The sequence below is a fragment of the Phodopus roborovskii genome, unplaced genomic scaffold, assembly GCF_943737965.1.
Source record: "Phodopus roborovskii unplaced genomic scaffold, PHOROB, whole genome shotgun sequence".
Lineage (NCBI taxonomy): Eukaryota > Metazoa > Chordata > Mammalia > Rodentia > Cricetidae > Phodopus > Phodopus roborovskii.
This window is the reverse complement of record NW_026126434.1, coordinates 10,284,244-10,306,094: the sequence shown is the minus strand read 5'-3', so window position 1 is coordinate 10,306,094 and position 21,851 is coordinate 10,284,244. Positions and strand designations below refer to the sequence as shown.

Here is a 21,851-nt window from a genome sequence, read left to right as displayed (position 1 = left end):
GTAGTCTGATACTTAGGAGCAAATAGAATAAATAGGAGTGGTGGGGGGGTGTATGAACAAATAAGGCCTAACTTAAAAGCAACTGTAAAACATGTCAGAACTGTTTATTGCCAGTGATGCCAGGTGTAATGGTGCATGTGATGAGGAAACTGAGCCAGGAGTATCCCATTAAGATCAGAGGCTACATAGTGAGGTACATGTCAGTTTGAGTGTGATAATGTGATGAGCTGTCTCAAAAACAGTAACACATCCAAAAGAAAAGAGAAGAAACGTGCATTTATCACTGGGACCAGTGAAATGGTTCAGTTGGTAAAGGTACCTTTGGCCAAGCCTGATGACCTGAGCTCCATTTCAGAACTGGTAACCGTGAAAGGAGAGAACTGACTTCTCAAATTATCCTTTGACCTTCACACATGTACCACAGTATGCAAAAAACATACACACACACACAGTAAATAAGTGTAATTAAAACAAACTTTCTCCTTTGCGTTTTTGAGGCATGGTTTCTCTGTGTAGCTTAGCTGTCCTGGAACTAACTTTGTAGACCCAGCTGGCCATAAATCAGAGATCTACCTGCCTTTGTCTCCTGAGTGCTGAGATTAAAGGAGTGTATCATCAGGCACAACAAAAAATTGCAAAATGCTATGTATAGAATTGTACTATTTTAAAAAACATGATTTTTAGTACTTCAACAAATCAAAAACATGTAATGCTTAATGGATTCTTTAGGTATTAATAAAGTGTAAGCCCAAAGAGTAGATACCAACGTGATAATTATTTTGAAAGAGGACATTGCAGTGCAAGGTAGTCAGAGGAAGCTTTGTATATCAAGGATATTTTCAAACATACAAAGACTGAATGATATAACAAATATATACTGTCTTTTAGGCTTTTTTATTCCCCTCATATTTTTCACTCCTGCATTTGAAGTACTACCAGCCATCATTTCATTTTCATGTATCGAAGGCTGGCTTCAAACTTGTTTGTTAGCAGAAGATGGCCTTTAACTTCTGATCCTTCTGGTTTTATCTCCCAAGTGTTGGGATTATAGGCCAAATGCTGCTACTACACAAGGTTTCTGTGGCACTGGGGATTGAACCCAGGGCTTCATGCATGTTAGATAAGTATTCTTCCAACTAAGCCATATCTGTTTTCCTACCTTGAATTCACTTCCCAGGTCTTGAGAGTACAAGAATGCATGCAACACTGGTTTGGTTTTTTTTAAGCTTATTTATTTTTATTTCATGAGTATGAGTTTTTGCCTGCATCTGTGGCATTGGATCTCCTGGAATTGGAGTTAAATGGTTGTGAGTTACTGTATGGATACTACCCCAAGGTCTCTCTTAACCGCTGAGATAGCTCTCCCAGCCTTGTTTTTTTGAAAAAGGTTCTCACATATAGCCTCAGTCTGGTCTAGAACCTCTTTTGTAGACCAGCTGGCTTTGAACTCAGGTTGCTTGCGGTTTTGTCCCTAGTGCTGGGATTGGAGATGTGCACTACTTCACTCAGTTGTTAAGTCATTGTCTTGCTATGTAGCCAAGGCTGCTCTATATCTTGTCATCACATTTCTAGTTTGAAATTACTGGTTGCTATCATGCCTGATTCTCCTCCCTACCTTTTTGTTTGAAAATGAAATATTACTTCACATATTAGTTAAATTGTGGGTTTGATCTGAATCAGGTTTTGTATTTTTTCTTTCTTTCTTTCTTTTTTTTTTTTTTTTTTAATTTTTGAGTCAGGGTTTCTTTGTAGACCAGAGTGGCCTTGAGATCATAGAGATCCACCTGTTTCTGCCTCCTGAGTGCTGGGATTAAAGGCCTGTGCCACCACCATCTCTGCCTAGCTTTCTTTTTTCTTTCTTTTTTTCTTTAGCTGTAGAAAGAACAAGATTTTGTCATAGGTAGAAAAAGTAATTTTTAGTTTTTTCTTTTGGATTTGTTTTGCATCTAGTCTATAATTGCCATGTCATATTAATCTTTTGAAGAATAATTTTAGCCAGGGTTGCTGGTGCTTGCTTTTCATTCCAATATTGTTGTGTGTGTTGTAGGCATAGGCAGGCAGATCTCTGAGTAGGCTATTCCAGGCCAACCAGGGCTACTTAGTGAGACACTGTTGAAAGCAGCAAAAAAAAAAAAAAAAAGAAAAAAGAAAAAAAAAAGAAACCAAAAGAGGGTGTGGGTTGGAAAGAGATGGCTCAGAGGTTCTTGGGCACTACATACACATGGTATACAGACATGTGGGCAAAACATCCACATACATAAAGTAAAAATAGATAAATCTTAAAAATAAATAAAATTAAACCTAGATTAATAGGACCAGTGAGCTGATCTAGTGAATAAATGTGCTTGCAGCCAACTTGATGATGACCTTGATTTGATTCCTTCAAAACTGCATGGTAGAAAGAGAATTGATTCCCACAAATTGTCTCTTTAGTTGTCTGCATATGACTGTGGTATGTGCTCATGTGCAAGCATGCTTACACTCAGTATATAAATGAAAACTGAATACCAAAAAAGAACATTACATTTAGAGTGTAGTATAATCTTTTCCAAACATTTTATTGTGTGAAATTTGTAAACATTTAGATAGATTGAAAGAATTTTAGTGAATATAAATATCCTATTTAGATATATATGTATATATCTAGATCCTATTATGATATGGGATGTTCTTCTGTATATATGTTTCTCTTATTGGTTGATGGAATAAAACACTTGGCCAGGCAGGAAGTATAGGTGGGGCTACCAGAGGAGAGGTCTACTGGGGAGAGGACATAGGGAGAGGCTGTCAGGAGGTGCCATGTAGCCGAGGAAGGCGTAACAGGTCCAAACCCTTCTTTGGTAAGATAAGACCATGTGGAAATACTTAGATTAACAGAAATGGGTTAATAATTACAAGGGAACAAAAAAAAAAAAAAAATTACAAGGGAACTAGCCAATAAGAAGCCTAAGCCATGGGCCAAACAGTTTTTAATTAATGTCTCTGTGTCCTTATTTGGGGCTAATTGGCTGTGGGACCAGGCTGTAAACAAACTCCAGCTACACTATTACTAATGTTTTACTTTCATTTTCATATTATAATTATGTTTTTTGTTAGTTTTGATTTTTTTGAGGGACTTTGAACTTGCTATTTAAATAAGGCTTTCTGAATTCCTGATCTTTCTGCTTCCCACTCAAATTGCACCTCCTCTTAATCTGCCTATGGGATTAGATCTGCTGGTGTGAGCTCAGCAACGTCAGTCTCCTAAGTGCTGAGACAGCAGACGGGAGGCTGCACCACACCTGGCTTAATGCTTTATTTTATTTATTATATATCTACCTGTTCCTATATCCATCTGGCTTTTATTTTATTGTACTCATCATTTTTGATGTTGGAGATTGAATTCAAGCCCTGTCTTTAATCTAATTCAGTATTGCCAATTATTATATTTCTGACACATAGCCACACTTCTATCTTCATCACCCAAAATGCAGCCCTGAAACTTACTGGATAATCTTCCATTCTGGCCTTCTCCTAGTAGACCCTTAAAATCTTTTTTCTCTGTAGATACTTCATATTATACATTTTTGTGTCTGATCTAAATTCAAATAGTATTTATTTTCATCTTCTCCCTTCTACCACTGGAGATTGGCCCCAGAGCTTGTGTATGTTAATGAAATGTTTTACCATTCAGTTACATCCCTAGCCCTTCTGTTTGGATTTCACTCTTAGACTAGGCTAGCCCTGAGATTACTGGACAGTTATGTGTCACCAGTCCTGGTTTATGCAGTGCTGGGGATCTTACCCAGTCAAATACTCTGCCAGCCAAGCTTACATCCTTACTCCCTTTAAAAGATAATTTTTGATAAAACATTTTGCCTTTTTTTTTTTTTTCTTGAAGCATTTGGCTATTCAGTGCCATTGGTCGCAGAGACCAGCAGTTATTGGAGATGTCCTTCAGGTCTACAGTGGATCTGAAGGGAGGGCTATTATCTTCTGTGAAACTAAGAAGAATGTAACTGAAATGGCCATGAATCCACACATAAAGCAGGTAAGCTTTCCTTATGCTCTTTCTAGATAGTGGAGATGGATCAGTAGGCAAAAATGCACTCTTTGTGGACTAAACTTGATAGTTTATTCAAAATAGAGTAATTCAGGAAGAAGATGACGTAATAAACTTTTTCTTACCTATTGAGTCATAATAGTTTCCCCCCCCCCCTTATGCTAACAATCAAACCAGGAGCTGATCATGTTAACCCCAAAAAATTTAAAAGGCATAATATCAGACTGGAGAGATGCCCTTTTCCACCATTAAAAATACATAATGCTTTTCCAGAGGACCCAAGTACAATTTCCAGCACACAAACAAGGCAGCCACAACCACATGTAATTGCAGCTCCAAAGGATTCCTCTTTGGGCACCTGTACTCACTTGTACATACTCAAACACCAACCCACCATATACATAATTAAAAATAAAAATAAATTTAAAAAATCACAATAAAATTTTTGTTTTTGAGGTTCATATGGTATTGGGGGGAATTCCATCAGTTTTCATTAGAACATTTTTAAGATGTTTCATTATGTATCCTGCTCTTATCATTTTCTGCCTAGTCACTTGAAATAGGCTCTTACAGAATCTATTGCTGGGCCAGCTATTAGCATTTCTCCAGTGATCCTTCTGTCACCTGTCTTCACCATATGCCCAAGAACAGTGGTGTTACAGGTATGAAAACCATCAAACCTAGTTTTTCACATTGACTCTGGGGATTTGAACTCGGCTTATGCAGCAAATGCTCTTACCCAGTGAGCCATCTCTCCATTTAAAATTTGGCCTAGAAAATATGAAAGGTGGTAGAATCAATTTTAGTTGTTGGTAAGTATTTTAACATTTTACACTTGTGTTGTAAGAATGAATTATAAGCTTGATGTGGTGAGCATGCCAAGTTTCTGAATTTAAGGCCTTTAAGTTGTAGTCTGATTTTCACATGTATGCCATGGCATGTGCACTCTCTTATACACAAAATTAATGAGTTATTATTAAAAAATGACGTACGCAACAGAAAAGCAAGCAGTCAGTCAGCAAACAGAAATGTTGTTGCCTAAGTATTTTAGGCAACACAAATTAACTAAACCTCCAAATAGTCATTCTGCATATCAACATACTTTGTGACTGAGTAATGACTGGAAAATTTCCCCAACATTTAGTAAAGCTTTACATTCAGAGGAGATACACATGATAACAATACTCTTTTTCTGATAAAAGAAACAACTATAGGAAATGGTTATTTGTTTAAATAACTGGTGACCAGTGCTGTTGATGGAACCAAAAATTAAGAAATTCCAACTTGCCCAGGTATAACCAGATTTTCATTGGAATGTAGTCTTTTTCTGTAATGGTAATTTAAGAATCAAGACTCATTAATATTAAAGTGATTATTGCGCTTCACCATCTGGGCAAGAACACAAAGTTAGTCTTTTTAAGTAAAAAGCAATTATAATGAGGATATTTTACATTTGCCTATTTGGCCAGGACCAAGCCTGTCTCTTCTGATTCTTTCCAGTTGGTGAGAAAGGTCCATTCTTCACTGACTCCTAGCATCCAGACCTCCCACAAAGCTGCTGGTTTGTCAGCATCATCTCTTCAGTTTGCTGTCATCACAGTTCCTGTCAGATAAAGATTTTGCTTGTGTTGGGACTGGAGAGAGATGATTCAGGTGGTTCAGGTCACTTGCTGGTCTTGCCTGGAAGATACAAGTTTCATTTCCAGCATTCATGGCAGCTCACAACTGTCTGTAACTCCAGTTTCAGGTGATGTGACTGCCCTGGCTTCCAAAGGCGTCGGGCAAGTACATGGTGTATATACATATATGCAGGCACTTAGACATATACATAAAATAAATAATTATTTTCTTTGAAGATTTGTTTTTATATGCATTGTTTTATATGCATTTGATGTTTTACTTGCATGTGATGGTGCCAGATCCCCTGGAGCAGGAGTTACAAACAGGTGTGAGCTGTCATGTGGGTGCTGCGAATTGAACCTTGGTCCTAGAAGAACAGCCAGTGCTTTTAACTTTTGAGCCATCTCTCCAGCCCATCAGTTGATTTCTTAATATTGTCCAGATCTCAGCTTCAGTGTTGCTTTCCCCTCTGTATTACATACTTCTATTTTTTATTTTTTATGCCATCTTGTACTTGGTATAGGTGTATCATACGTAAATGCCTGTCAGAGTCCTAGAACCTTCTTGCTCTCCTTCCCTCCTCCTTTCCCTTCTTCTACCTTTTTTTTTCCTGTTCTTACTTTCTTTCCTCTTTGAGAAGGGGTCTTACTATGAATCCCACATTTGGCCCAGCCTCACATTCTTCCTGCTTCAACAACCTGTAGATACTCTGACATTACAGGTGTGTATTACTGTGTGTGGCCCAGAGCCAATTCTTTTTTTTTTTTTTTTAAAGATTTACTTATTTATTATGTATACAATATTCTGTTTGCATGTATGCCTGTAGACCAGAAGGGGGCACCAGATCTCATTATAGATGGTTGTGAGCCACCATGTGGTTGCTGAGAATTGAACTCAGACCCTCTAGAAGAATAGTCAGTGCTCTTAATCTCTGAGCCAACTCTCCAGCCCCCAGAGCCAATTCTTTATGACTGTTTTCAATCTTGGCAATTCCAGACACTTAGCAAGTACTAAGTAAATTAATTTATGTAGGAAGTTTGCATGCTGTGGCGGCTGAGGAATGTAACTTGGTTTGTACCGTTCTTAGCATGATCAAGACCTTGTACATGCACAAGACCTTCACTTCCCCAGTACGAAGTAAAAGTAGGTATGGTCATATATGCCTGTATTCAGTCCTAGGACTTGGGAGTTGGAGGTAGGATGATCAGAAGTTCAAGGTTATCCCTAAGTAAATAGCAAGTTTGAACTCAGCCTAGGTTATAAGAGATCATATTTTTTTTAAAGTTTGGGGTTATGTGTTATCAGACTTTAATGATGACTAATGAATTTTTTTACTGTAGTAGTAGCTAGGGATACTATTAAAATACAAGGAAAAAATGGGGCTGGAGAGATGGCTCAGTGGTTTGTGGCTTTTTCAGAGGACCCAGGTTTGAGCCCCAGTACCTACATGGCAGCACATAGCTGTCTGCAACTACAGTTCAGGGGATCTGACATCCTCTTCTGGCCACTGTGGGTACTGCATATGGTGCATAGACATCCATGCAGGCAAAATACAAAATATAAAAAACAAAAAAATATTAGGAAAAGTATTTCTAGAACAGATATCAATCAGTATAGCATAAATAGGTTCAGCCTAGCAAAAATTACAGAAATACAAGGCTGGAGAGAGATCTTAATGGTTAAGAGCACACTGACTACTCTTTCAGAGAACTTGGGTTTGAGTCCCATCATACATGTGGAAGCTTACAACCATCTATAACTAGTTCTAGGGAATCCATGGCCGCAACAGGCATATATATGGGTAAAATACCCATGAACATGAAAACAAATATAAAAAAAGCAAATTAAATAATTGGAATATAATTTTTGCCTATTAACAAGGATTATGGTTTATAATACACTGGTATTGGTGGGTAGAGTATGATGTAATAAATACAGAACATTGAAAAGTAAATGGGTACAATTTGATTGTTTGATATTTCAAGACAGGGTTTCTCTGTGTAGCTTTGAATCCTGTCCTGGAAGTTGCTGACCAGACTGGTCTGCCTCTGCCTCTCCGAATGCTGGGATTAAAGGCATGTTTCCCCCACTTCTAGCACATCTAATTTTTACAATATCTTGGCAATAGCAATTAAAAGTTGGGAGCTCGAGAGGTGGTGTATCAAGTTAGATATCATTTTGGTTTTGAAGATGACCCAGGTTCTATTCCCCTTACCCACATGGTAGCTATAAATTGTTGTAAAACTCCAGTTCATGGGATCTGATGACCCCTTCTTCTAGCCCCCGTGGACACTACACACATGTGGTGCACAGACATACGGGAAGAAAAAATATTCATACACATAAAAATGTATCTTTTTTTTAAAAAGTTAATTTTTTTCTGGGTATTGAATCCAAGGCCTTAGCTATATTTGGTTAGCACTCTTCCAACTGAGTTTCATCTCCAGCTCTAAATAGTCACTATATTTGACCTAGGTCAATTTCTAGGTAAGAATCCTTCTGAAACACACATATATGGCCATATCCAAAGATGTAAGTAAAAGGTTTTTTATTGTAGCATTGTTACTGTGAAAATTTATATACAGTACAGATGTTCAACTAGGAGTTGGTGGCACATGCCTTTAATCCCAGCACTTGGGAGGCAGAGGCAGGCGGATCTCTGAGTTCCAGACCAGCCTGGTCTATAGAGCTAGTTCCAGGACAGGCTCCAAAGCAATACAGAGAAAGCCTGTCTTGAGAAATATAATAATAATATCCCAGCTGATTTTGACAACAAACTTATAATCCCAGTGCGCAGAAGGTAGAAAGTAGTGGAAAGTAGGAGTATGGCAAATTCAAGACCAACCTGGTTTATACCTGCATTCAAAAAAACAACCAGAGCTGGAGAGGTGGTTTAACAGTTAAGAACATTGCCTGCTCTTCCAGATACCTTGAGTTTAAATACTAGCTCCTACATGGTGGCTGACAACCATCTCTAACTCCAGTCTGATACTATCTTTTGACTTTTGAGGGTACAAAACATAGGCATAAATGCAGTTGAAATACCCATACATATAAAGTAAGTCTTAAAAGAATAAAACTTACCTTTTACTAAACTCAAACAAACAGCAAAACTGGGCATGATGCTTATAATTTTCTTATTGAGGAAGCTAAAGCAGCAGAGTCATAAGTTTGAGGCTATCTTGAGCTACATTTCAAGACTGTCTACAAAACAAAAGGAAGTAGACAAACATGTTCAGTTCAATATGTAGCTCAGTGATGGAACTGTTTGTTCATCCACCATTCACTCTAGGAAATACTTGACCTAGGAGGAGCAAAGGATTCAATCCCTGACACTGGAAATACAAAAGAAGTTGTATAAAGTATCTTTCAAACGATTAGCAATAAAATTATTTTTTAGAGGCTGATACTAAGTAAGATTTACATTTTATGCAGTATATTTTCTAGAATGTTTTGGATTTTAAATTTTTTAACATTTATGTATTTAGTGTTTGCACACATGTGTACATGCCTTGGTGAATGTGGAGGTCAGAGGTTAACTTGTAGGATTCTGTTCTTTCCTTCTACTCTATAGGTCCCAGGAATTGAACTCAGGCTGACAGGCTTAGTGGCAAGTGCCTTAACTTACTGAACTCTCTCTCTAGTCATTTTATTAATCATACATTGTTATTAAAGATAAATTTAAAAAACAATATAAGAAAAGGGTACAGACTGAAAGGAGTTGTGATACAGAGTTATAGGTATGAAATACACTCTTATTTTTTTTTTTTTGCTTTTTCCAAATAGAATGCTCAGTGTTTGCATGGAGACATTGCACAGTCACAAAGAGAAATTACCTTGAAAGGCTTCAGAGAAGGTAGTTTTAAAGTTTTGGTGGCAACCAATGTGGCTGCCCGTGGCTTGGACATTCCTGAGGTTGACTTGGTGATTCAGAGTTCCCCTCCACAGGTAGGAAATGGATAGTTGTGTAAATATTACTTTATTTACAAAGTATTGCTTAAGATCTGAGAAATATGTCTTTGATTTGTTGCTGATCTTATCTTTTGTTAGGATGGTATTCCATTGATCAGATATACCACCTTATAATAAATAATTTTATTGTTGCATTAAACGTTGATTGACAAAATCATACAAGGAGCCAGAAATGATGGCACAAACTTATTGTCCCAGCACTTGGGAGGCAGAGGCTGAGGTGTCACTGCATGTTCCAGGCCAGCCATTGGTATATACCTAATTTCTTTACAGAACAAAAAAACTTGATGGTAACAACATACACATCTCATTAAGGAATTATAAAATGTTTTGTACGTAGAACATGTGGGTAAATAGCTGCTTTTTAAATTGCTTTTTATTTAAACTTTTTAAAAATTAAAATATAATCACATCATTTTCTCCTTCTCTTTCCTTCCCCCAATCCCTCCCAGATAACCCACCCTTGCTATCCCAAATTCAGAACCTCTTTTTTTTTTTTTTTTTTTTGTTAATGTACACACACCTGCACACACATATACACACATATTCCTAAATACATGAAGAGAATCTGCTCAGTCCTTATGTCACTCTTACATATATGATTTTGGGACTGACCTCTTGGTATCAGGACTCTTCCCTGAGGAAGACTATTTTTCTTACTCTTAGCATTCCTTAATTGCCTGTAGTTTCTTGTTTAGGATTGGGGCCCTGTGAGAGTTCCCTCTTTTTGTTATGTCTGTTGATATTGTCCTTGTTTGGGTCTTAGATTGATAATTTTTAATTGGTCTTTTTATTCCAGAATTCTAGCATATAAATTACCTGTAATGTTGTAAAGTACAGAAAGATTGAATGTATTTTTGCCATTTTGGAGAAATGATCTCAGACAAGGCAGACCTGAAGCTCTTTAATACAAGCTGTTCTTGAACTTTAGTGCCTCAGCAACCTCCCAAGTACTGGGAGTATAGGTTTGCATTACCATGCCTCATTCTTCTTGATGTTTTTTGAGGCTGGCCTTAAATTTGGGTCAGTCCTCTTGCTTCAGCCTTCGGAGTACTATTACAGGTATGCATCATGGCTGTCTCACTTGTTGAGAGTTTATAAAATGAATTTTCTTTTTTCTTAGGATGTTGAATCTTATATCCATCGCTCTGGACGAACAGGTAGAGCTGGACGGACAGGGATTTGTGTATGTTTTTATCAACCAAGAGAAAGAGGACAACTGAGATATGTGGAACAGAAAGCAGTGAGTACAGTTAAATGATTTCAGTCTTATCAACTAAAAGGTATTATAGAAGAGAGTTTTTATATTTGTTCTCACAAATACACCTTCCCAATATTTCTTAGCTTACACTGCATTTGGATGTCAAGCATATGGAGAGCTAAATTTGTTTTAGTTGTAAGACTTTGTTTATACAGCTGTTATTGTGAAGCTAGAAGATCTGACATGCTCCTTTTTTCTTTGGTTTTCTCTTTTGACACTAAAGTTGGAAGTGTGATTACTAAGCGTTGTAAATGGGTAACTGGTTTGGCATTGCTTTTTTAGTTAGGTTAATAGTACAATAACCAGTTTCATTAAAAAATACATTTTTATGGTCTGCATTTTCTTGTTGTTTACCAAGTACCTTTATATTTATATACTAATATAGTTTGTAAAATGAAAATAGTTTTCTTTTTGTTTTTTTTTTCTTTTTGAATCAGTTTTGTTTTGTAAGTGAACTTCTATGATTTTAAGTAAGGGACAATTTAAAAAAATTTTTTTTTTGTTTGTTATTTCTTTTTAGAATCGATTATAGATGGTTTGTTAGAAAAAACAATTTTTTTCATCTGCTAGGGCTTGGAAATCTTTAAGTCTAAAAACTGGAAATTCAACAAACTATATTAATTTAGAAATTAACTATGATGACTTCCTTTTTCTTTAATGTAATTCTTTCATTTTCAGGGAATTACTTTTAAACGTGTAGGTGTTCCTTCTACAATGGATTTAGTTAAATCTAAAAGCATGGATGCCATCAGGTATGCTTTCTGACCTTGCTGAGTAATTTCTATATTAGGTTGTTCATCTTTAAGCTCTCCTGGTTTCAATATGAGAACATTTTAGTCAAGGGTTTTACTGGAAGACATTTAGTTACGTTATGTACATGAAAATGTAACTCTTTCTTTTCCCCTTGTTGATCTTGCCTTTACTTTTTGCCCTGTACATGACCAAGAACATTTGCTATTTTTAAACCACAGGTCTCTGGCCTCTGTTTCTTATGCTGCTGTTGATTTCTTCCGACCATCAGCTCAAAGACTGATAGAAGAGAAAGGGGCGGTAGATGCATTGGCCGCAGCGTTAGCTCACATTTCTGGTGCATCAAGCTTTGAACCACGATCTTTAATCACCTCTGATAAGGTAGAAAAGGGTGGGGAAGTGTATATTTGCCATAGTAGTTGAATAGTACATTACTGAAACACTGCACTTGATTCCTTTAACATATTAAGTTTTATTGTTGTGTTTTTCCCCCTTTTTCTGCCTAGAAAAATCTTCTCGTGCCTTTGATCCCAGCATTTGGGAGCAAAGACGAGTACAATAAATACCATTTACCATCCACCTTAATTCAGTAGCTGTTAATATTGTATAACATATGCTTTATGTTCATACACACTCTTTTCCTTCTGTAAATGGTTTGAAAGTTGAAATACGACATTCCTAAATATTTCAACTTGTTCTAAAAATAACGATATTCTACTTAATCATAGTATCACAGTCTAATCTACTTACAAAGATGGTTTCATATCAGTCATCTAATGTCTATATTTAGATTTGCTTCTGTTCATATAAAATATAGCTTTCACTCTAAAGGGAGTATGAGATAGTTTTATTTTTAGCTATATGTGAGTTACCATGAATTTGGATTTAGGTCATTGTGAAGGATGTTTGCCACCATGGAAGTAGTTGTGTGCTTTCATAGTCATAGAACTAAAAGTCATTAATTGCAGAATTGACTACATACATTGGTGTGGGCATCAGATGAACAGGTGACAGCCAGGTGGGAAAGATCTTAGATTTTAGATGTTACATGATAACATTCCTAGCTTATGGATTTGTAGACGTTATTGGTCTGTTAAGATTGTAAAAGTTTTTTTGTTTGTTTACTTTGTTTTACCTGGCAGTTGAAAAACTGTTAGGGGAGATATAGAGATAGGTATTAAATGGTCACTAGGATCTTGTAAGGGGGAGCTAAAAAATCCCAAAGATAATTTTGCTCCAGATTTGCAACATTCCAAATTACTAAAGTTTAATCAGTTAGCCAGCCTGGCAATTTTTGTTTCTGATTTTTCCTTTTGAGACAGGGTTTCTCTGTGTAGCTTTGGAGCCTGTCCTGGAAAACGTTCTGTAGACCAGGCTAGTCTTGAATTCACAGAGATCTGCCTATTTCTGCCTCTGCCTCCTGAGTGCTGGGACTAAAGATATACACAACCATTGTCTAGCACAGCTTGGAAGAATCTTAAGCACACATATGGCTTGTGGCTTCCCTAAATCTCCATCCCTGTCCCCTGGGAATTTAGTTCTTATTTATCACACCAAAAGTGTCTGTAAGAATTCTGAAAAGAAAATCATCCCTTTGTGCCGTAAGGAGCCAACTGAAACTTTTGCATTTTTCATTTTGTAAGTTGTCAAGGAACTACAAAGTAAATAGATTCTATAAGGGCAAAGTAAGGATTACCTTTGTATGTGTAGGGATGTCTGTTTCTGAGTTTCTGTGTAGCATTACTGTGGCTTGCTTGAAGGTTAGTGTCAGATATCTGTTACACCAGAGCCATTTAACGCAAGTGGTTCAGAGATTTGTTACTTACTGGGATGTAAGTGGGGGTGTGAGTCTTGAGAAAGGGACAAGGGAGGGAGGAATACATACTAATTGTCATGTAGACCCATTTTAAAAGTATATTTTACTGTCTGAATAGTAATCTGAATGGTGATCCTTTAGCACTGAGTACATAGAGGATCCTTAAAAACTCATCAGGTACTTTATGAAATAATATTTAGCCAGGAATATTGGGCATGACTAATTTCAGCATTCAGGAGGTGGCTAGGTTGGACTATATACACAGCTAAACTTGTCTCAAAACCAAACAAGCCAGAAGTGGTAGCTCATATTTCCCAGGTAGTGCCTGGGAAACAGAGACAGGAGACTCAAAAATCTGAGACTAGCCTGTTGAATATAAATGTTTTAGGCCAGTCAGGGATTCATATTGAAAACCTGTCTCTAAAAACAAAAACTATCTTCAGTGGGTGTTTTATTTATTCTTGAGACAGGCTCTCACTGTGTACCTCTGGCTGGCCTGGAACTTACAGAGATTCCCCATTTAGGCATATACTGCCACATACCAATCTGGGTGTTTTATTTTCTGGAGACAAGACATTGCTATATATCCCAGGTTGACCTTGAAGTCACAACAATTCTCTCAGCCTCTTAAATAAATAATTTTTAAACTGTACTTTAAAAAATAAATGTTAAGGTACTTCATAGGTCACTTACTGTTAATCCTTATCTCATGAAAGAATTCTTTGCTGGCCACAAGGTGGCCATGTCTACAATCACAACACTTGGGAAGCAGAGGCAGGGGAATGTTTCAAGTCTGAGGCCAGTCTAACCAAGAATCTAGTAGATAGATCATACTTTTAATTAAATATCTTGGGAACAAGGTACTAATTAATGACTTGAAATTTCTCTTATGGACTAAACCATATTTGAAGTCTTAATTTTTTTTTTATATTATGTTTAAGAGTTTTTACCTGAATATTTTATCTTGTTTATGTTCTTTTGGTTTTTAGAGACAGGGTTTCTCTATGTTGCTTTGGAACCTATCCTAGAATTCACTCTGTAGACCAGGTTGGCCTTGAACTCACAGAGATTCACCTGTCTCTGCCTCCCAAGTGCTGGGAGGTTAAAGGTGTTTGTCACCACTGCCAGGCCTTACTTGAGTATTTGTATGTGTACCATGTGCATGAGGTGCCTTCAAAACCAGAAGAGTGCAACTGTAGTTACCACTGGCTAGTTGTTAGCTACCTTCTGGGTACTGGGAGTCTTAACCTCAAAGCCATCTCTAGCTCTGAAATCCTTATCATGAATGTCCCAATAATGTGTGCCTGTAGGGTATTCTGCTTGCTAACTGTGTGACTTCATTTTTTATTACTCTCTTGATTTTTCTAGCTGTCTGAATCTATTTGAGTTACTTCTGCATGAACCTACCCCTGCAAAGACTTTCAGGCTTACTCACTTTCTCAGACTCCTTCCCCTTACAGCCTTGTGGCTTCTTCCTTTGTTTTGGCCTCTGCTCAAATATCATACTGGAAAAATCTTTCCAGATCACTCTGGTCCTCTCTTCACTTTTTTACATTCCCCAACTCTGTTATGTGTTATGTTATCTTTTATGATTCATATCACTTCCATTTTATATGCTTTGTTACTGTCTCTACCCTCCCCCCCCCTCTCTCTCTCTCACACACACACACACACACACACACACACACACACACACACACACACACACACACACACACATACACGAGAAAATCATGTCTGTGAGAGAGAGGTCTGCTTGGTATTATCTTTAGCCCTTGGCATGGACTATACTATAGGAGATAGTCACTAAGTATTTGCTAGATAAATATTTCCTTGTCTCTTCATGCTGATTCTTTCACTGCCCAGTGAAGCTTCCTGAAACAAGTAATTTTTATGTGGTAGTCCTCCAAAAGTTTGAAGCTTTTGATATCTTTCCCCACCCCCATTGTTAAGTAATTGACTTTAAAACATTCCTTTATTTATTCACTACTATTTCCCCCATGTCTTCCTGTGGTGTTCTGATTCAATTCTGTCTTGTAACATGTAGAACATAGTCTTTGAGTGGTCTGTCAGAGCAGTATACAGTGTGGTGCTTTCAATGAGGTGTAAACAGCTTTCTAATACTGTTTCAGAGAAATGAGTTTTTAGTAGCTGTGTTTACACTCTTGGTGCACTGTATGGGAACTCTGTAGTTAATGCAGGATCATGGAGTTCAAACTTAATTGTCCTGCTGCTGAATTTCTCCCAAACCTAATAGGACTTTTATTTCTAAAGGGGTTTGTAACCATGACTCTGGAAAGCCCAGAAGAAATACAAGATGTCAGCTGTGCTTGGAAAGAGCTTAACAGAAAGCTGAGTAGTAATGCTGTGTCTCAAGTAACCAGAATGTGCCTCCTAAAAGGAAATATGGTAGGTTTTTCTAAATAAGTTAGTAAGCATTTTAACCAGTTTCTTCAAAGATTTAGGATTCTATAAATGATACATCCCTTCAGAGCTTTAAGTCATGCTGCTTTGTTTGACTAATACCAAAGTTTTTGTTGCTGTTATTATTTTCAGACAAGGTATCCTTATATAGCCCAGCCTGGTCTTGAACTTAAGATTCTCCCCTGAATGTTGGGATTGTAAGTAGGTGACACCACACCTGTCTCTGACTTAAGTAATCTAAGTTACTGGTATAGTATACTTACCGTGTGTGGTCTGTGTGTCTGTTTGTTTGTTTATTAGTTTTTTTGTTTTGTTTTGTTTGAACAGGGTTTCTCCGTGTAGCTTTGGAACCTGTCCTGGAACTAGCTCTTGTAGACCAGGGTGGTTTCGAACTCGCAGAAATCTGCCTGCCTCTGCCTCCCGAGTGCTGGGATTAAAGGGTTGCACCACACCGCCCTGCTTTTTGTGTGTGTTTATTGTTTTAAGATTAACTTCTATATGTAACAGTTGAACAGCTCTGCTCTTATAATTTAGGAAATGTGGACTATTTTGTTGTTGTTGTTGGCTGTTGGTTACTAATGAGAGTAATAATGTTTTTCTTTGAGACCTTATTTCATAGTAGCCCAGGCTAGCCTTGAATCCTTGCTCCTCTTCATTCTTCCCAAGTACTAAGGTTACAGACATGTGCCTTAGTAAGTTACTATGAAATGTAATTAAAGCTGTTTTTTTTTTTTGGTTTTGTTTTGGAAACGTGCTCTCTCTACATGAGCCATGGCTGTCCTGGAACTCACTATGTAGACCAGGGCTCACAGACACCTACCTGCCTCTGCCTCTAGTGTATCACCACACTCAGTTTACAGCTTAATTTTAGAACTAAGATTATCTAACATTACTACAGAAGACAGTGTAGGCATATCTTGGTGAGTTGTAGGCCAGCCTGGTCTACAAAGCTAGTTCTAAAACATCCAAGACTACACAAAGACCATGTCTCAGCCAGGCAGTGGTGTCATACACTTAAAATCCCAGGACTAGGGAGGCAGAAGCAGATGGATCTCTGAGTTAGAGGCCAGCTTAGTCTACAGAACTAGTTTTAAGGCAGCTGGGACTATATAGAGAAAACCAAAAGGAAGGAAGGAAGGAAGGAAGGAAGGAAGGAAGGAAGGAAGGAAGGAAGGAAGGAAGGAAGGAAAGATAATCAAGTACCATATCTCAGACCTGTGTTCCTAGCTTCTCACTAATGTTTTAAAGAAATGTATTAAAAGGACTACTTTCTTTCTCGCTGTCCTTTTTCTTTGAGACAGGGTTTTTCTATAGAGTCCTGACTGTCCTGGAACTAGAGATCCATCTGCCACTGTCTTCAGAGTGCAGGGATTAAAGGCTTATGCCACCACTGCCCGGCAAGAAGGACCATTTTCTAAGGGACATGGGACCATTATATTGTCTACAAAAATTCTTCTAGAGAGTATTCTAGGTACTTCAGAGTCTTACTAGTTATATTTAGTTCTACCTCAGATTAGAAGCTATAGTAAGTGTTACATACAATCTATGCGTATCTTTCACCTGGTGAACAGTCATTGAAAACATGCTATTTAAAAGCATAATGCAACAAATACTAATTAGTAAAAATTAATTCATGTTCTCTAAATAAAAATTTTATTTTGCTTTTAGGGTGTTTGTTTTGATGTTCCTACAAGTGAGTCAGAAAGATTACAGGTATTTAAATTTTTATCTATTAAATAGCTGAGTATGTTTCTTTAAAAGACTGTTTTGAAAAACTTAGTGTCATTTATCATACCTCAATTAATAAGGAAGTCCTTAATATGAAATGTTGCTTGTCCCATAATTAAAATTTTATTATGGGTAATTTCAAACATAAATGATAATTGGGGGCTACAGAGTCTTAACCACTTTACTTCTTACAGAGGACCCAGGTTCCATTCCCTACATCCACAAGAAGGGTTCACAAAAAATTCTTTAATGAGTCACAATAAGTACATAACCAGCTTCAACACTTTGATAATTTTGTGGATAGTTTTAGCAAATCCTTTGTCCATTTTCACTGTTTATAGTAGACAAACACCAGACTTTTTGTCATTTCCATCTTTTTTTTTTAACTGTATTTTTTATTTTATGTACATTGGTGTTTTATGTGCACATCTGTGTGAGGATGCCAGATCCCCTATAATTGGAGTTACAGACAGTTGTGAGCTGTCATGTACATGTAGGGAATTGAACCCAGGTCCTCTGGAAAAGCAGTCAGTGCCTTAACCGCTGAGCCAGTTTTCTAGCCCCCTTGTCATTTCAATCTTAACTATTCCTACATATTTAAATTTTAGGGATTTAAACATAGTTGTAATAGAATTCCTTCTATACAAATATTCTTTAATATGTTTATTTAAATTTTCACTTTTGTCTCTTGGTTATCTTTCTTTGCTATTCTCAAGTTGGAAGCTAGGATCTTATACATGATAGGTTAACACTGGGCTTCCCCATAGCCTTACTGACTTTATATTTTCTGAGACAAGTTTTCTCTGTATAGCCCTGGCTATCTTGGAACTTGATTGTAGACCAGGCTAACCTCAAACTCAGAGATCCGCCTGCCTCTGCCTTCCAAGTGCTGGGATTAAAGGTGTGGGCCACCACTGGCCATCCTACTATATTCTTATAGTCAAGAATTTTGTCTTCTATGCCTTTGTTTTATGTACATTTTGGGAGGTAGTTAGTACTGAAACAAAAGTCCTATTATCTAGCCCAAGCAAGCTTGGAACTTAATATATGGCTCAAACTTGATACTTATATGTGCCATATATAGCTTATCCATATACCTATTTTGAAATAATGAGATTCTGTTGTTTATTACATTCATTTATGTGTGGGTTGGGGCATGTGCACACTGTGGAATCTATGAGTTCAAAAGACAACTTGTGGAGTTGGGTCTCTCCTAACCATGTGGTTCCTAGGCATAGTCATGTGTTGGTAGCAAGCACTTTTACCCACTCAGACATCAGCAGCCCTGACTGTACTCTATATGGAGTCTTTAAAATATTGTGGATACTAGGAACCAATGAGAAGGCCCAGAGGTGAAAGGTGAAAGAAAACCAACTCCTCACAGTTGTCATCTGCCCTCCAAATACACGCCCAGTTATATCCAGACAAAAATCCACATACACAAAAAGTAAAAAAGAACATTTACTTAAAGTTTAAAGAAATATTGTAGATCCTTTTGGGGGTGGTAGTAATTGGGAGTTGAACTCAGGATTCTTCATGAATGCTAGGCAAGTGCTCTAGCCCCCTTTTTCCTTTTTGTTGTGAGACAGGGTCTCACTAACTTGCTTATGCTGGCCTTAAATTAACTCAGTAGTAGCCTAGGCAGTCCTTGAACTTAGATGTTCCCTCATTGACTAATGTCAGGTTTTACTTGTGGTCCTGTTGATGTAGTCGCTTATAATACTTCACTGCTTATTAATGGTCTGTTTCTTTGTCCTGAGAAAGATACCGTCTTTTAGAAAACATAACTGTTATGAGTAGGGATGTAGAATCTTGAAAAGGGTTTGATGGTTTCTCTGACTTAATCTTAACCAGAAGGCTGAGAAGTGGCAGAAATCTCCTTTTGAGATTAAAATTTGAACATGTTACTGTTTTGCTAATTTTCTTGACACTTCAAGGGGAAAATGCCCTTCATTAGTAACTAAAACTCACTTGTTTATGTGTTTTATTTTGCATTTCTGTTAATCCTGTATATTCCTTTAACAGGCAGAGTGGCACGATTCAGACTGGATACTCTCAGTGCCAGCCAAATTACCAGAAATTGAAGAATATTATGATGGAAACACAGCTTCTAATCCCAGACAGAGGGGTGGCTGGTCAGGTGGCAGGTCGGGCCGTTCAGGCCGGTCTGGTGGTCGATCTGGTGGCCGATCAGGTAGACAGAGTCGACAGGGGAGTCGGTCAGGAAGTCGGCAAGATGGTAGAAGACGAAATGGGAACAGAAATCGATCAAGAAGTGGGGGCCATAAACGGAGTTTTGACTAAGTGTTTGATAGTTAATCTTCCAGTGTGAGCTTGCCTATTTCTGTCTAATCATGTATATTATTCACCAAAAATTAGGCCATCATAGTTGAGGTATTTGTCTGTAATTTGCAAAGAAGTTGGTCGTATTTTTTTAAAAAGTATTTCACAAGAATGGTTGTAAACAAATCTACTTATCCAGCTATACCTTTGAATTAAAAAGCCCCTTTTATTGTCTGTTTTCATTCTGTGTGAAGAATTTTCTCAATGTACTTTTAAAATTTCTTCTATGATGTGGTAGTCTTTAGGTTTCTGGTTTTTTAATACAGGATTTCTCTGTGTAGCCCTGGCTATCCTGGAACTCACTCTGTAGATTAGGCTGACCTCAAACTCAGATCTGCCTGCCTCTGTCTCCCAAGTGCTGGGATAAAAGGTGCACACCGCAAAGTGTGGTATATTAATGTTAGGTCATTCATCCATAGCTTGTGTGATAAGATGAAACCCTTTCCACTTTAAGTGGTGTTAACTGGTGACATGTTTGGTGAAATGTACCAGTTTAACTTTTTAGACAGATTCAGGTAGGTAGGTATGCAAGCAATTTACACTTCTTTATTTATCAAATGTATATCTACTTTCTGGTAGTTACTAGAGCACACATTTATAAAAAGGGAATAGTCATTGGTTTCATAAAACTAACAATCAGCCAATTATAATAGACATGAATGAATAAAGATCAAGACTAAAGCAGAGGACTAGGGACTAGGGTGTACCTACTTAGTTTTAAGATTCAGGAAGACTTTAGAAGAAAATCTTACCTGTTATCCCATCCTCTGTTCATATATATGAGAGAGTGTGTTTAGTTACTTTTGTGTCTTGTTTTTTAGTAAGTTTTGTTTTTTAAGCTTTTTTGTAGCCTAGAGTTGCTTGCAGTCACTATCACCAGACAGATGACTTTAGAAGGCTAAGACTTGCAGGCAGAGAGAACAATGTATACAGGAGTCCAGGGATAAGTCTAAAGAAACAGTTCAGTGTGGTTTGCATATTGTAGGCTAAGGGCAAGAGGAAGAAAGAAGATTGAATATTTAAAATTATCCAATGTTAAAAGACATTTTGACTGAGTACAATGTGAAGAACATTACAAAGGTTGTAAGGTCAGAAAGGATTAGTTTCTTTTATTATTAATATTGTGTGTTGCCGGTATGTATACCGTTGGAGGCCAGAAGAGGGTGTTGGATCTCCTGGAACCAGACTTACAGACATTTGTGTGCTCTCATATAGTTGCTAGGAATTGAACCTATGTTCTCTTTAAAACAAACAAACAAAAAAAGCAGTCCGTGCACTTAACTGCTGAGCCATTTCTCCAGTCCTGAGGAGTAACATGGTTAGGTTTGTATTTCAGAAAGATTACTGGCTTCATAGAGACCGAGCATGTTGGAGGAGGGCTAGACTGAAGGCCAATAAAATTCAAAGACCAAGGATACCCTCAGCCCAGAAATTCTGAGATATAATTCAGTTTTAGCTGGCAGGTGTTAAAAAGGGTGGTGGTGGTTTAGGGCCAGGGACTGAAGAGAGATGGCTCATCTTAAAAGGAATGCTGCAGAAAAACCGAGTTATGTTCCCTGCACAAGTGGTTTACAACTGCCTTTACCTCCAGCTTCAAGGCATCCAGTGTCCTCTTCTGGTCTCCAAGGGCAACAGAAGGCATGTGCACAACCACACAGACCACATACATAGAAAACCAACAAAAGAGCTAAAGACACTAACATTGTCTAAGTATTGTCAACTATGAGTAGCTCTTATGATGGCTGTGGCCTTCCCTGAGCAAGGCAGTGGTGAGCCAACACTGGAGGGCTTTCTAGGTTATTTTGAACCGCCACTGAAGGGGTTTATGTAACAGACTGAGGTAGAAGCATGTAGGTAAATGCTAGTAGCAAGGTGGATTTGAAAGATCTACCTAC

General features: G+C 37.5%; 1 protein-coding gene across 5 annotated transcripts in view; it reads left to right on the top strand.

Annotated features, from left to right (window-relative positions):
• Ddx50 (DExD-box helicase 50) overlaps window positions 1-20,138 on the top strand; it is a 30,787-nt gene extending 10,649 nt beyond the window's left edge. For all 5 annotated transcript variants that reach the window (XM_051186798.1, XM_051186799.1, XM_051186802.1 and 2 more), the window contains 8 exons: window positions 3,881-4,030; window positions 9,449-9,610; window positions 10,758-10,877; window positions 11,574-11,647; window positions 11,867-12,026; window positions 15,736-15,870; window positions 17,554-17,598; window positions 19,639-20,138. In XM_051186798.1, coding sequence (XP_051042755.1) covers window positions 3,881-4,030; window positions 9,449-9,610; window positions 10,758-10,877; window positions 11,574-11,647; window positions 11,867-12,026; window positions 15,736-15,870; window positions 17,554-17,598; window positions 19,639-19,917 — 1,125 coding nt within the window. In that variant the 3' untranslated portion in view covers window positions 19,918-20,138. The remainder of the gene's footprint in view (window positions 1-3,880; window positions 4,031-9,448; window positions 9,611-10,757; window positions 10,878-11,573; window positions 11,648-11,866; window positions 12,027-15,735; window positions 15,871-17,553; window positions 17,599-19,638) is intronic.
• Window positions 20,139-21,851: the final 1,713 nt, after the last annotated feature.